The following is a 17,078-nucleotide window of genomic DNA, read 5'->3' as shown; positions in this document are numbered from 1 at the left end:
TGGGTAACAGGGGTGTGGCTGATTAGCGGGTCCTTGATCTGCCTTGGGTCAGGTCTGGACAGGTGAGGTCATGTCGCAGGACAATGGTGCTTTGTAATTATTACCGCCCGGGTGGGTCTTGGCCAGGTGTGGTTTCCTTAACACGGTTATATCGTAGGGTTACGCAAGTACTTAGGCCGGGGTCAGGTCGTGACCTGCGGTGTGTCAACCTGTGGTGTTAGGGTACCACGCGGTCTGTACTGTACTTGCTGTTATATGTGATGTAATTTTGGGCTGTAAGCTTTGGTCTGATATTCACTCATTACAAATATAAAGAGTTGACATAATTTAGTGTTATAAAAATACATTATTATTCCTATATTGATTTAGTTGTTTGTTGAATATATACTGAGAGAGAGAGAGAGAGAGAGAGAGAGAGAGAGAGAGAGAGAGAGAGAGAGAGAGAGAGAGAGAGAGAGAGAGTACTCTGAAATGTTCTTTATCTCCAGAGATTTCCCCCGGTCGCCTAAATTTCCCCAGGATCAAAGAAATATCCATTAAATAGAAGGAAATAGTAACGTTGGTTTGGGTGTCGGAGGTGGTGGGTGGGGAGGTGGTGTGTGTGTGGGTGTAGGTGGGTGTAGGTGGGGTGGGGAGGTGCCAGGTCCAGGAGGCCAGTCGTGTGCCAGCCGCGGCAAGGTGAGGACGTCGCTCCCTCACGCGCCGTCACTCTGTGTACCCCGGTCATTGGTGTACATCTGTGCCGTGTTGAACCTCGCGGGAAGTGTGTGTACATTCTTGCCATCCTGTGTCCGCATTTTGGTACCGTATGTGCATGTATATCGAGCGTGTAAGTATCGGATTCTCGGGTGTGTGTGTGTGTGTATACATAGATTCGTATGTATCTCAATCGTGTATGTACATCTAGCGTGGATGTATAGTGTCTCGAATGTGTACATAGTATATGTACGTGTCTTACTCCAATGTATGTGTGTGTGTGTGTGTGAGATGTGTGCGTGTTTCGCTTACATGTGCACATGACCCGACATGTACACATGGAGGTGAGCACGTAATACATCGCCTCATATTCTCAAAGGATTGTAAATTAATGTTTAGGTAGAGTGTTAGAGCTGACTCACACACATGACACCGACTCAGGAGTCAGGATTGGGATCACCTGAAGATTAGCCAACCCAGCTTATTTCACCATGAGATTAACAACCGTAACATTAACCTAACCTAACACTGACCTAACACAAACTTAACCTAACACTAACCTAACGCTGACCTAACCTAACCAAATCCCTCAGGTAGCGTTAGGGTGGTTAATCTTCAGGTGTAATAAGCAGTAATAGTGTCACAAGACCTGTAATAGTGCCACATAACTTGTAATAGTGCCACAAGACTTGTAATAATGCCACAAGTCCTGTAATAGTGCCACAAGTCCTGTAATAGTGCCATAAGACATGTAATAGTGCCACAAGACCTGTAATAGTGCCACAAGACATGCAATAGTGCCACAAGATCTGTAATAGTGCCACAACACTTGGAATAGTGCCACAACACCTGTAATAGTGCCACAACGCCTGTAATAGTGTCTCAACACCTGTAATAGTGCCACAAGACATGTAATAGTGCCACAAGATCTGTAATAGTGCCACAACGCCTGTAATAGTGCCACAAGACATGCAATAGTGCCACAAGACTTGTAATAGTGCCACAACACCTGTAATAGTGCCACAACGCCTGTAATAGTGTCTCAACACCTGTAATAGTGCCACAACACTTGTAATAGTGCCACAACACTTGATAGTGCCATAATAGTGCCAATAAACGCCTGTAATAGTGCCACAACACCTGCAATAGTGCCACAAGACTTGTAATAGTGCCACAACACCTGTAATAGTGCCACAACGCCTGTAATAGTGTCTCAACACCTGTAATAGTGCCACAACACTTGTAATAGTGCCACAACACTTGGAATAGTGCCACAACGCCTGTAATAGTGCCACAACACTTGTAATAGTGCCACAACACCTGTAATAGTGCCACGACACCTGTAATAGTGTCTCAACACCTGTAATAGTGCCACGCCACCTGAAATAGTGTCACAACACCTGTAATAGTGCATCACAACACACATAATAGTGTCACATAATGGTGCCTCGACACCTGTAATAGTGTCACAACACCTGTAATAGTGCCTCAACACCTGTAATAGTGTCACAACACCTGTAATAGTGTCACAACACCTCGACACATAATAGTGTCACAACACCTGTAATAGTCCACAACACCTGTAATAGTGTAATAGTGTCACAACACCTGTAATAGTGTCACAACACCTGTAATAGTGTCACAACACCTGTAATAGTGCCACGACACCTGTAATAGTGTCACAACACCTGTAATAGTGTCACAACACCTGTAATAGTATCACAACACCTGTAATAGTGTCACAACACCTGTAATAGTGTCACAACACCTGTAATAGTGTCACAACACCTGTAATAGTGTCACAACACCTGTAATAGTGTCACAACACCTGTAATAGTTATTGTTATTATTGTCTCGGTACACTTTGGCAGCCATTTTGTGCATATCCTCTTAAATGAATGTTGTTATGGAAGTCTCAGTATGTTCTGGGGTGGCTGTTCTTCAGGTGAGCACAGTATTTCCTCTCGCCTTTGTGTCGAGACTACAGGTAACCAATTAGTCGTGCTCTCAACCTTCCTTTTAAGAGGCGAGAACATTTTCCACGTAAACATTTTTGAGAATTATTTGTGGTGTAGCAGCTTCAGTGGGGTAGTAGGGTGTCTTGTTAGTCTTTGTCAGGTGAGGTGAGGTGACTTTTGAGACAGGTAAGAAGGTAGTAGCTCTAATGTACCGCATATTATATACATCTCACTTAACCTAACGTAGAGTGAGGGGCGATATGATAGAGGTGTATAAATGGAAGTCAGGGCTAAACAAAGGTGATAAAACAAAGGTACTAAAACTATCCAACCAGGAGCGAACTCATAGCAATGGCTTAAAATTGGACAAATTTAGTTTTAGGCGCGAGATAGGTAAACATTGGTTTGGACGACTGGAACAAGTTACCAAACATCATCATTAACTCGAACACGCTGGATAGCTTCAAACAATAGGCTGGATGGATATATGAGTGATAGGGGTTGGGTGTAAACGGGGCTGCCCAGTATGGGTCAATAGGCCCGCTGCAGTTTCCTCCATTCTTATGTAATCCACCCACAATGTTGGTGTATATAACAGGCAACGCACACACACACACACACACACACACAGGGGTTAATATATTAGAGGGATTTTAACACACCTGTCCGTGTGGTAATTTCGTTTTTAATTAACCCGTCTATTTATCCCTGCCCGTGGGAGGGGATATAACAAAAGGTTTTGCGTCTACCTACTTTACTCAGTCGGGATGGTACTGTAGTTACTAAAGGGGGTCACTTGACTCTATGTACATTTTGGTATCCATCCATCTGTTACTGGGGGAACCCTTTGTTTTAGATTAATGTATTAGTTAGGAGGGGTAGTGGAAAAGGACATTTTCCATTTAAGCTTATTCAGCAAGGAGGCGACGTGAGGGCACCTGCGTTCATCCTATTTTTAACTAGATACCGTGGGGATGGAGCTCTATACACCCGCAGAACTAAAGAGAAAACAGTAGGTGCACATTACCTATCCTTCAGTATGGACGGTCGCCGGGCCACACACAGGAACCTCACCCCCACACTTCAACAGCCAAACTATCTGTCTTTTCTTTACGCTCCTATCCTGTTGTCGAGGCCTTTTTCAGTCTCCAATCATAGTAGTTTTTTTCCAAGGGTCCTTATGTTCTGTTACCCTGATTGGTTGGCACACTGTATGGGCGGGGCTATGGCACCCCATATTGGTTTACATGTTATTCTTTGAGGCTGTAACTAATTGTGTCCATCTGGTCTGACAAGTGCCATAAACATTGTAACGGTCGTTCACATGGGTGTATGGGCGCCGGTCTGTGTGGGTGTTCCTATTTATTACAGGGAAGAGCTGTACAGTTACCATAACACGAGGAGATCAATGACTTGTTTTTGTAAAGGGAGGGGAGAGGCGGGGCAGAAGGAAGAGAGAGGGGGGAGGTAGAGAGGGGGAGGTAGGGGATAAGGGGAATTAATTATTGAGTGTCTGTATGTCTGTCTGTCTGTTTCTTTCTGTCTCTCCTTTCGTTGACGGTAGTAGTATTAATTCATATCTATACCTACACTGTGTATGCGTGTATGTATGTATATACCTATCCGGTAGGGAGGGTCAGGTATGCTACCGTCGACCTGAGATGTAATTAATCTTCTGGGATGGGAGGAGTGAGGGAAGGAGGAGGTGAGGGAAGGAGGGGGTGAGGGGGAAATTGGGTGAAGGTGGTGTGAGGGAATTACGTCTCTTGCCTTTCTATCTTTCTATATTTTATTCTCTATCTCTCTTCTCCTTTGTTTTTGTCCGTTTATCAAAGTCTCTGTTTCTCTATCTCTTCGTCATAATGTCTCCCCACCAATCATAGGTTTTCCTGTTACCATCGTCATATATTTCAATCAATCATGGAATTTCCTGTTATCTACGATTCTACGTCACATTTCCACCAATCATAGCCTTTTCTTTTGCCTACGTCACACCTTTTCACCAATCATGGGTATTCCTGTAACCTACGCCATTCCTCTCTGCCAATCATAGGTAATCATGTAATCTTCGTCACCCATCTCCACCAATCAATAGCCTTTATGTCATCAAAACGTTAATCTGGAGGCGAGGATTGGAAGCAGCAGGACCACTGTGTCAACAAAAGACAGAACTTGTCCCCTGCTGATTGAGTGACTCCAAGGCTCATCACACACACACACACACACACACACACACACTTCATCCTTGACCACCGAAGGTTCAAGACGTACCTGGCGCTGTTCTGGCAGCAGCCAGGTCAACTGTTATGTTGGCCCATCCCCCCCCCTGAACCCCTCCTCCCCTCCGGAATATCAACAAGTTCTCGCCAGAAGTTACTATTTCATTTAGGAAAGGAATGGAACGAGTGTTAAATAGTGGTGAACAGTGCTCAAGTCAGTGAAAAACAACTTAACAGTAACAGCTGAGTCGTACCCAAGTTAACCTTCACACAGTGAGGTCCCAGGTACCCAGTGATAACTGCCCCTGAGACTCAACAACACCAGCTATGTTTTAATCCGTCCACGATAGGGAGGCCTGGGACCTCTCCTCACTTGAGTGAGTGAGGTCCTGTGATACCAGACCACGTGGTGTCCCCATGATGCTACGACACCACGTAATGAATGAGTTGCTACAGCATCATGTGAGGCTCCTCACAACACCATCTGTGAGGGAATTACTACACCACATCAGGTCCTCATAACGATCTAGATACTGGGATCAGCAGTGACATAAGCAAGTTTGCGGATGACACCAAAATAGGGCGGCAGATTAATTCAGGGCAGGATGCAAATGCACTACAGGAGGATTTAAATAAACTGCAAGAGTGGTCAGAAATATGGCAAATGAAATTCAACACCAGCAAGTGCAGCGTACTGAATATTGGAAGAACAAATACTTATAATGTATACAGCCTTAACAACATCAACCTAAAGAAGTCGACTTGTGAAAGAGACTTAGGGGTACTTGTAAGCCCGGACCTACGGCCTAGAAAACAGTGCGTTATTGTTCGAAATAAGGCAAACAGAGTATTAGGTTTTATATCTAGAAGTGTAAGTAATAAGAGTGCAGAGGTCTTATTGCAACTATATCTTGCGCTAGTCAGGCCGCACCTCGATTATGTGGTTCATTTCTGGTGCCCTTATTATAGAATGGATATCAATTCACTGGAGTCGGTGCAGCGAAGAATGACGAAAATGATTCCGGGACTTAGAAACCTTCCATATCAAGATAGGTTAAAGAAACTAAACTTGCATTCCCTAGAAAGACGAAGAGTGCGGGGATATATGATAGAAGTTTTTAAGTAGGTGAAAGGAATCAATAAAGGCGATATAGATAAAGTTCTTATAATATCCGAGCAGGATAGGACTCGGAGCAACGGATTTAAGTTGGATAAGTTTAGGTTTAGGAGGGAGATTGGAAGGAACTGGTTCACAAATAGGGTGGTGGACGAGTGGAACAAGCTTAGCAACTTTGTAGTATGTGCTGAAACGCTGGAAAGTTTTAAAAGGAGGCTAGATAGATTCATGGATGATAGAGAGTGGTAGTAACTCTCGACAGGAGCTGCCATGCACAGGCCAACCGGCCTATTGCAGACTCCTTATTTTCTTATGTTCTTATAACACCATCTGTGAGGGAATTACTACACCACGTGAAGCCCCTCATAACACCACCTATGAGGGAACTACTACACCACTTGATGCCCGTCATAACACCATCTGTGAAGGAGTTACTACACTAAGTGTCTGCTGTTCAACAGCTCAGCTCACATGATCTACGTGACCTCCACTGTAAACATTAATCTGTATGTTCCTTTACCTTTCTCTAATGAAGGCTTTTGTTAAACCAATGTAAGTAATAAGTAATTTATGTCTAATGTATATTTTCAGCCTTCGGGTTGCATAACTTTTTCAATAATCCGTTAATTATTATTATTATTACATTCCTCGTCTTTCCTCTCTACTAGAAATTGGTAATAACGCCGAGGTTGTATCAGGGAGCTCAAGCTGTTACGACTTAACACAGCATCAGGACAGCAATATTAATCTCTCTTTCTCTTCATCTCTCTCTCTCTCTCTCTCTCTCTCTCTCTCTCTCTCTCTCTCCTTAACTACTGTATATCTAGTATTAAGGTCACTGGGTTTGTTTATCGGCAAAAGGAGCTGAGTTTTAACCACTCACCTGAGTTTTTCCTCATTACGTCAATATATTCTCACCACCACTACCCCATTTATATATATCAAACCCCACCACTGCCATCCCTCCTACCCCCACCACTACCCCTGCCACTACCACCCTCACACAGCACCACCACAAAGAACTCTATAATTTCACCACCACCACCATTAATCCCACACGCGTCATCGTCAGCCACTAAGCTTTCTTTTTATTACAAGATTAAATGACTTGACTGTTCATTCTATTGAGAAACTGAACGAAATAGTGAGAAATATTCTGATTATATTCCTCAAGATTTATTTTAAAACCAGACTGAGATACTGATGAAATATACTGAAATATATCCTGAGTTTATTCTTCAAGACGAGATATAGTTTATTTTCTCAAGACAAAGTTGTTTTGGATGTTTTAAATCAATGAAAAAAGTTGTTTCTTGTGGAGTAAAGAAAAATAATTCTTATTTACTTACTTATTTTCTTTAAACAGAAATATATTTGTTGATAAAGACACAAAGGCGAAGTTTGTTGTATTGTCTTGACGTGAGGGAAAAAAATTGTATAGTGAATGTTAGAAATATATTAAAAGTGGCATTATCTTAACCAGTCTCCACGATGGTATACAGTGACCTTGTATGACCTGGTGTGTGTGTCATGTTACGTTGGCTCATCCTGTGACCTCCTGTGATATAATGGCGTTAGAGGAAAGTACCGGCATCTATAACTGGACAATGACCTCCTCAACTATGCCCACCGCCTCAGTGACCTTAGATGACCTAACACCAGAGGAGGAGGAGCTAATGGAGGATCCCTTCTACAACATGTCCGCCTCCACCAACTCCTCCCTCACACCTCCCTACCAGATGGTGGAGGTGGGCGTGGCGACGGAACTAACGGCGGTGGTGGTGCTGGTGGTGGGTGTGGTGGGTAACCTGATGGTGATGGTGGTATTCCTCTGGAGGCCCTGGGGTCGTACTCCCCTTCAGGTGGACAGGGTCGTAGGTCTTCTGGCTCTGACGGGGCTGTCGGCGACCCTCATTTCTGTCCCATTTCATCTCTACTCCTTCCTGGCGGGTGAGTGTTAGTTGGTCTCTTGTACTGTGTGTGTGTATATATATGAAAAATATATTGTTTATATATTCAGTACTAGTTAAGACGTGTCCTGTACAACATTCTATTATTTCACTTACCCATAAGTTTCAAATACAACATTAACCCTTTCTATAATCATTTCACGTCAATACTTAACCAGTTCTCAGCGTGTTATTAGTGTCATATTCTCCACAAGTTCTGAACGTGTTTGTATACAGTTCCAGACACGTTTATATCCTATTTATTATTGACTTTATTGGACATGATATATAACTTCTGACTCCGTGAACTTACCTGGAGACGATGGGTGTGTGTGTGTGTGTGTGTCGGTCGTTGGTTGTCACAGAATTGCAGCAACACTCTCACAGCCCCCTTCTGAACACACACAGGTCAGGGTAATGGTCTTTTAAGATGATCGCTGGTAGATCCGTCCAGGTATGCCGACAGGTGTGGAGAGTGAGGAGTGAGGGAGGATGTGTGAGGGAGGGGGTGTGAGGAAGATGTGTGAGGGAGGGGGCGTGAGGAAGATTCTTGAGGAAGATGTGTGATAAAGATGTGTCTCAGGTCTCTTCCCATTGTTATAATTATTTTTCCCTTGAACAAATAAAAGTGTTGGAGGAGATCAAACAAAAGCTTCAGTCAGATGTGTCCAGTGAGGCGTCTTCCCTAACCACACAGTGACCCCCCCACCCTTACCCCCACCACCCCTTAACCACACAGTGACCCCCCTCACCCTTACCCCCCACCACCCCTTAACCACACAGTGACCCCCACACCCCCACCACCCTTTACCACTGACCCACCACCCCCACTACCCTTAACCACACAGTGACCCCCCACCCTACCCCCCACCACCCCTTAACCACACAGTGACCCCCACCCTTACCCCACCACCACCACCCACCCCCCTTACCACACACCGCCCTTAACCACGTGACCCCCCACCCTTACCCCCACCACCCCTTAACCACACAGTGAGGCCCTCCCTCCATCACCCCTTAATCTCTCAATCAGCCCCCCGCCACCCCCCTTGCAGGTAATCAATATGGTGTAAATTATAGTGCAGAAATCAACAATACCGACTGTGTTCATCATCACTCATCATATTAACTCACTGGGATAAATTACTTCAATAAATTACCTACACAAATATTGCATTATAAAGTTAAATTAAAATAGTTCAAGGACACTGTACTGTCCTGACACTGTACTGTCCTGACACTGTACTGTCCTGACACTGTACTGTCCTGACACTGTGCTGTCCTGACACTGTAGGGAGGTTTAGAAAGAGGGAGAGAGGGGAGGGGGTAATAAGGGTGAGGGAGAGTGGAAAGAGAAAAAATAGTGAGAAAGAGAGAGAGACTTGAGAGACAAGTAGATAGAAAAACTAGAAAAACAAACAGACATACAGACATACAGACATACAGACAACCATTTATGAAAATTGACACACAGACACACACAAACCAGGGTTCCTCCACCACCAGACAGACCCACACACACACACAGGTAGACCCTTATCAGCCCCTCCAGGTAAACATCACGTGTGGCTGTATCAACTAAGACCGTGTTTACAGCAGTGAGTGTGTGGCAATGCATGTGGGTTTATAAACTTCCTCCGTGAGTGTGGTACAGAGTGTGGTACAGGGTGTGGTCAGAGATGTATTGTTTATATCGTTAGTAATAATGATGATGATGATGATAATGATGATACTACTACTACTACTACTACTACTACTACTACTACACACACTCGGCCATCTGAACTCTGTGGCTTTCCTTTGATGAAGTCTTTTCTCGTCGCGGCTTCTCTCTCCTGTTCATCAAGTGGAGCGAGAGAGAGATGCATTTTGTCCCTCTTACAGATTATTTCTCTGTCTCTTTGTCTCTCTTCCTGTCTCTGTCTCTTTGTCTGTCTGTCTCTTTATGTGAGTCATTCTGTCTTTCTGTGTATTTGTGTGTCTGTCTCTCTCCATCTTCCCCCTCACACTCTTCCTTCTTTCTTTTCATAATCTCTCTCTTATTATCTTCTATTTTCTTTCTTATCTCCTCCATTCTCTCTATCTCCCTCACTTCTTTTTCTTATTCCTTTCCATTCCTCTTCACTTTTCCCCCCCTCTCTCTCTCTGTCTCTCTCTCTCTCTCTCTCTCTCTCACTCTCGCTCTCTCTCTCTCTCTCTCATCTTTCTTCCTCCCTTTCCTCCCTCCTTCAATCATCCTCCCTCCCTCCCTCCCTCCCTCCCTCCCTCCTCTCTTTCCCTCACCCCCTTCATCCTCCGGTCCATTCCTCCCCTCCATTCGTTCCCTCTCTTCCCCCTCCTACAGTTCACAGGAAGGGGAGCCACTATTATGCAGATCCCAGTGAAGATGAGATCAATAGTAAAGTTAGGAACAGTGATAAAGGCATGACGACTGTGTGTGAGAGAGAGAGAGAGAGAAGAAGAGAAGAGAGAGAGAGAGAGAGAGATGCACACACACACAAAAACAAAACTAATTCAAATGCTTTCTTTGTTAAGTGCATCGTAAAATTTTCCATCCACTCACACTGACTGTTATAAAATTTAAAACGCTTCAGCAATCCACACACACACACACACACACACACACTAACACACACACACCCACACACACACACACACACACCCACACCCACACACACCCACACACTAACACTGACCGGCAACCAATAACACTCCGTCTTGGGTGTCCAGTGAGGCGCCACGGGGTGAGTTAGGTCTACCTGTCTGCCTGTGTGGACCCCTGTGACGTGTATCAGCTGTGAGGTGTAAACAGAGAAGAGGTCCGTAAGATAAAAGATATTAAAGATAAAAGGAGATAGATTAAGATAAAGTAAGAGCAAATATGAGAAAATAAGATAAAGAATGATACAGATAGATAGATAGATAGATATTCAGTCAACTCGTCATAAACACGTTCACTCTGGGTCATTACAGAGAAACATATGGTACGGACAGATGGCGTCAATTATCATATACCAATAAATTTACACAAATGTTAATTAAATTCGTGAATACAAATGTAACAAACACTATAAGGGTGATGGATTGATGGTGACATATACATACATATACATACATACATACATACATTCATGCATACATACATACATACATACATACCGACATACATATAGATAGTCATACACACACACACACACAGTAACTCTTTAATCACGTCGGGATTAAGTCCAGTGGAATTCCTTTTAATTTTCCAGTCATTAGTTTCCCCTCTTCCCCTTCCTCTCCTCTCCTCTTTCTCCCCTCTATCTTGTCTTCTCCTTTTATCCTTTATCTTTCTCTCCTCTTCTCTATTCCCAATCTATCTCCTTTCTTCTTAGCTCTCCTCTCCTCGTCTCTCCCCTCTCCTCTCCTCTCCTCTCTCTCCTCTCCTCTCCTCTCCTCTCTCTCCTCCTCTCCTCTCTCTCCTCTCCTCTCCTCTCTCCTCTCTCTCCTCCTCTCCTCCTCTCCTCTCCCCCCCCTCTCCTCTTCTCCTCTCTCCCTCTCCTCTCCTCCTCTCCTCCCTATCTCCAAATCCAGCTTGAGATCACTTCACCCTTCGCTTTTGTCCTCATAATACAGCAATTCTCTTCCTCAATTTCTCCCTTCATTCCTCACCATCCCCCCTCCTCCCCATTCCTCACCCCCCTCCTCCACACTCCCCCTCCTCACCCCCCCCCACTCCTCCACCTCCCCACTCCTCCCACCTCCCCCCTCCCCCCCACTCCACCCCCACCCCCTCCCACACTCCCCTCCTCCCCCCCCCACTCCCCACACACCTCCCCCTCCACCTCCCCCTCCCCACTCCCCACCCCCCTCCTCCCCTCCTCCACCCCCACCTCCTCCACACCCCCACTCCTCCACCCCCCCCTCCTCCACCCCCTCCTCCACCCCCCTCACCTCCACTCCTCCCACCTCCTCAAACCCCCACTCTCCCCTCCCCTCACACCCCCTCCTCCCCCACCCCCCACCCCCACCCTCCCACACCCCCACCCTCACCCCCCCTCCCCACCCCCCCACACTCCTCATCCTCTCCTCACCTCCCTCCTCCTCCTCTCCCCACTCCCCCCCCACCCTCACACCTCCACCTCCCTCCTCACACTCTCCCCTCCTCCTCCCCCTCCCCACCTCCCCACTCCCTCACATCCCAGTCCTCACCTCCCTCCTCCACCCCCACTCCTCCACCCCACCTCCTCCATCCCCCCCTCCTCACCCCCACTCCTCCTCCTCCACCTCCCCCTCCTCACCCCCCACTCCTCACCTCCCCACTCCTCACCTCCCCCACTCCCACACACCTCCCCACTCCTCACACCTCCCCACTCCTCCACCTCCCCCCACTCCTCCACCTCCCTCCTCCTCCCCCCTCACATCCCACATCCCGGTAACCACATTATGACCAGGTAAACTCGCCAGGTGTGCCATCAATAGGGAGAATAATATGCGATTTGTTCTTGTAATATTAGTGTGAATGTCTGACCTATATTAATATGATCCTCTGTTTCATGTGGCTGGGTGGTGACAGTGTGTGTGAAGACGTGGTGTGGTGTTGGGTGTGGTGTGGTGTGGTGTGGTGTTGGGTGTGGTGTGGGAAAAAGTGTGGTGATGAGTTGGTGTGTTGATACAAATCTATTAAACATCATATGACAATTATAAACCATTTCTAAGCTTCAACACCATACCACACCACACCACACCATACCACGCCACACCACACCACACCACACTTCCATAACCATTACCTAAGTAGCGCCTCTGTTTCAAGATTTACCACAAGTTCTCAGTGAATAGTTAAAGAGATTTTCTAGTGGTAAAAGTTTATGTTTCTTGTTCGTGTTTGTTGACATTGTTAGTGAGATAACTAAGATGGCAGTCCAAGGTTTATTTTGTTTGTTATTATTATTAGTATTATTATTATGAAAATTCAATTATGAGATATATGACTTATATAATTAAGGATGAGGGAACAATAGCAGTGAGGGTGGAAAGGCCAGGGGAAGGCAGAGACTTGGATGTCCCCCAGAGAGATATAAAACCTTAAATGATCAGTAAATATAGTGTGAGAACGTTTAGAGTGGCGGACTGTGGTCGTCAACCTTCACTAACCTCGTCTTCAGTACGCGGGGGATACGAGCCGAATATTATGTACTATACAGCGTTGAGAATTGTGTTTACTTCTGTATAAATAAAAAAAAAGTTATAAAGGTGATATGATAAGAGAGAGAGAGAGAGAGAGAGAGAGAGAGAGAGAGAGAGAGCCTTTACCGGATATATAAATTGTTTACTGGCTCTTCTGATGGCTCTAAAAGGGACAGGTTCGCGCAATTTTCTTGGCCTTAGTTCAATATTCTTCTTATTATTATTTTCTTCTTATTCTTCTTCATATCTTTCGTCTTTGTCTTCTTTTTATCTTATCTTTCTTCTTCTTATCTTATCTTCGTCTTTTTTTCTTCTTCTTCCTTATCTTCTTCTTCTTCTTTATCTTATCTTCTTCAACTCCCTATCTTTTTCTTCTTTATCTTTCTTTCTTTTACGACAATTCTTTAAACGAAGTAACGTAATAAAATGAGATAAAGATAATAACCTTCTAGGAGTTTACTGAAGGTATGTAGAGGTGGATGGATGGATGGATGGATGGATGGTGGGATAGATGTATTGGTGGGTGGATGGATGGATGGATGGATGGATGGATGGATGGATGGATGGATGGATGGTGTTTTAGCTGACTTTCCTGTCCCGTGTCTAGTTCCCATTGTATTGATTGTTTTCAGTTGTTCATGGCCGGGTTACCTCTGTCCTCCCTGGCTCCCTCTCACCTCTATTTTACCTCGCCTTTTCCCTCCTATTTGCGGTTTTGTCCCTCTTCACTGCGGTTTGTCCCTCTTCACCGCGGTTTTGTCCCCTCACCGCGGTTTTTGTCCCCTCTTCACCGCGGTTTTGTCCTCTTCACCGCGGTTTTGTCCCTCTTCACCGCGGTTTTTGTCCCCTCTTCACCGCGGTTTTTGTCCCCTCTTCACCGCGGTTTTTGTCTACACACCTAACGTAATCTTCCAATGTTGTCTTGTGGCTGATAGTTGTTTGCCTGAGGTATGAGTTGTTTACGTGTGTCTTGTAGCTGTTGACACTGTGTGAGGAAGGCCGCCTTGTAGCTGACAGGGGCTGACACATTTAAGACAAAGTGCTGACATTATCGGCTGATGTTTAGGTAGAAGACACTGTTTACATACGGTGTTTCTGTTAGCTGCTGGGTCTTCCTGTTAGCCGTTGGGTCTTTCTGTTCACTGTTGAGTCTTTCTGTTAGTCATTGAGCCTCTGTTAACCGTTGAGTCGTTCTGTTTACACCGTTGAGTCTTTCTGTTAACCGTTGAGTCTTCCTGTTAGTGTCTCCCCGTTTCGCCAGAGGCAGTCGAGAGTAATATCATTCTTGCACAGTTTATTTCGTCATATTGCAATACCGCCAGTCTATTGCTATTTCAACTCCTTGCAATACTGACTCTTGCATTCATAACTTATTGCCAACGTTACTTATACTCTAACACTACTTACAAAACTATAATATCACTTAATAGTGTAAAGTATTCAGATCATTTAAGTATACTGTATAATTAAGTAATGCATCCATGATAGGCAACGATACTTACAAACGAATACTACTTACAAAACTATAATATTACTTAATAATGTAATGTATTCAAGTTATTTAAGTAGGTGTAGTGTAGTGTTAATTAAACAATACAGGTAGACAAAACGTTCATGGCCCTGAGGAACGCTATGACGTCAGCTGATGAGTGTAAACATTAGACCACGTGACTTGATGCCTCCTATTATTATTATTATTAGTAGTAGTAGTAGTAGTAATGGACTATCCACCTTCCCTACAACATATATTTACACTAGTTCATTGTTAATAACCAGCGTTGTTGACATTATCGATGTTGTGTCAGCAGGAAGCAGTAGGCTGGACAAGACGATCGTTTGGTGGTGACGTCAGGCGGTATCAATTAACTAGAGCGCTCTGATTGGCTGTTCCTAGTGTTACGTCAGATAGACTTCCAACACGAGCGCTCCCATTGGATATTCCTCATCCAATTGAATTGCTCCCATTGCTTGATCCTCACGTAACGTCTATTTTCAATCAACTGGAGTGCTCCTATTGGTTGAAACTCACGTAACGTAATAATGTCAACTAACTGGAGTGTGTGTTCATGATTACTTATATAACCGTCAAATAAAGAGAGAGAGAGAGAGAGAGAGAGAGAGAGAGAGATAAAAGTGAAAAACACACCAGTTGAAGAGAAATAAAAGAATAAACGGGAACACTCAACAGAGACAACAGGCAGAGGAGGTTAATTGACAGGTGTAGATCAGGTAAAAGGTCAACAATGAACCACGGCTCGAGGTGTCTTCTTTCTTCCTCTTCTTCTTTCTCTTTCTTCAACCTTTTGTTGGCTCTCTTTCTGTTTCTACGTCTTCTTCTTCTTCTTCTTTATCTCTCTTTCTCTTTCAATGTCTCTCTCTCTTTCTATGTCCTTTAGTCTTTTCCATTTTATCTCTGGTTGTCCCTCTCCATCTTTATCTCTTTCTCTTCTCTCTCTCTCTCTTAATATCTCCTCGGAATAAGAGACCAAAACCCGACTCTTAAAACCTGAAATGTGTAAAGCTCTTGACGTGTGCTAATTTAATTATCTTTTATCAGTCTGTTTCGCTTTACAGATCCTTACAGACATTCAGACAACAGTTAGAGACAAAGGAGGGAGAAGAGAGGGAGGGAGGAGAAGATGAAAAGGGAGGAATTTGAGAGATGGGGTGGGGGGGGGAAGGTTGTCAGGGTCTCTCTTTCAATCTCTGTGTGAGACTAAATGACCGAGTTTTACTTTACTTTTATCCTCTTCGCCACTAATCGGTCCCATAGCCACTTGGTCTGTCGGTCACGTCTCTGTTACACACTGTCGATAAGTACTGGTCATGTACTGGCTCTCTGTCACACACTGTTGGTAAATACTGGTCATGTACTGGCTCCAGGATTTGTCTGTACCTGCGTCAGTGTTGGTCAAGTCAGGTCTCAAGAGAGGTCACACTCGGTGCCGTCACAACACTCTGGCAGGTTGTTCCAAGAGTCACTCCAGAAAAGTTTGTCCTGCAGTTTTCTGGACTTGTGGCTTCTTCGCTGTGACCTCTAGTGGAACAGACGACCACCAGCTGCAGGTACCAACACTAGTATCCTCTGAGGTGTTTATAAACGTATAATTAATCACCTCTTGTCAGTCTACAGTATAAACAAGACAACTACAGGCGTTCTGATGTGCAGTCTCAGTACACTACCGACGCCATTTTTAAAACACATTAGTGTCTTTTCTGTTATCCATGACTACCTGTTAGCGCGTCATGAGCGTGTCTTTGGCGCTAACAGAACTCATGACTGTTAAAAAACCCGATGACTGTCAATAATTCATGTCTGAGAGAGAACTAAAGATTTAAAATTTCATGAATAAAAAATCAGGTCAAAGGGAGAGAGAGAGAGAGAGAGAGAGAGAGAGAGAGAGAGAGAGAGAGAGAGAGAGAGACGTGTTGATGTCAAAGCACAATTTTCTCACCATTGCCTCCCCCTCCCCCTCCACCCCCCCTCCTGGACTTGCCTGATAGCTGTAGCCTCTGCTTGTGGCGGCCTCTGTGTGTGTGTGTGTGCGTGAGTGACGGTCACACACACGCACACACACACACACAGAGGCCGCCACACCGCCTTACACCTACAGGAATACCTCCCTTTCCCCGAGAGAGAGAGAGAGAGAGAGATGGATGGTTGGATGGATGGAGAATGAGAAAAAGAGAGATACAGAGACAGACAGACAACCAGCTCCACTCCAGACGTACTGTACTATATAAAACAACCTTCCCCCTCCTCCTCCTCCTCCTCCCTCCTCCTCCTCCTCCTCTCCTCCCTTCTCCCCCTCCTCCCCTCCCCGAAAACTTTACCAAAATAAAATTCTATATTTTTTAGGGAAATTAATAATTGAAAAGATGTAAACAGGGAGAAAAGAAGAGAGGGACGGGAGGGGTTAGGTTAGGTTAGGGCAACTATTAACCAGGATTTTTTTCCCATTCCATT

General features: G+C 44.8%; 1 protein-coding gene across 4 annotated transcripts in view; it reads left to right on the top strand.

Annotated features, from left to right (window-relative positions):
* The first annotated feature begins 655 nt into the window (after positions 1 to 655).
* Positions 656 to 17,078, top strand: part of LOC121872359 (pinopsin-like) — a 21,688-nt gene continuing 5,265 nt past the window's right edge. The window contains exons 1-2 of one of the 4 annotated variants that reach the window (XM_042375086.1): positions 656 to 765; positions 7,474 to 7,940. In XM_042375086.1, coding sequence (XP_042231020.1) covers positions 7,502 to 7,940 — 439 coding nt within the window. In that variant the 5' untranslated portion in view covers positions 656 to 765; positions 7,474 to 7,501. Of the gene's footprint in view, positions 830 to 7,356; positions 7,941 to 17,078 lie in introns of all 4 variants that reach the window. The other 3 variants (XM_042375084.1, XM_042375085.1, XM_042375083.1) reach the window with 3 other exon arrangements.

Source organism: Homarus americanus, unplaced genomic scaffold (assembly GCF_018991925.1).
Source record: "Homarus americanus isolate GMGI-L3 unplaced genomic scaffold, GMGI_Hamer_2.0 scaffold24050, whole genome shotgun sequence".
Taxonomy (NCBI): domain Eukaryota; kingdom Metazoa; phylum Arthropoda; class Malacostraca; order Decapoda; family Nephropidae; genus Homarus; species Homarus americanus.
The sequence above is the reverse complement of the archived record's forward strand: the minus strand, read 5'-3'. Positions and strand labels throughout refer to the sequence as shown.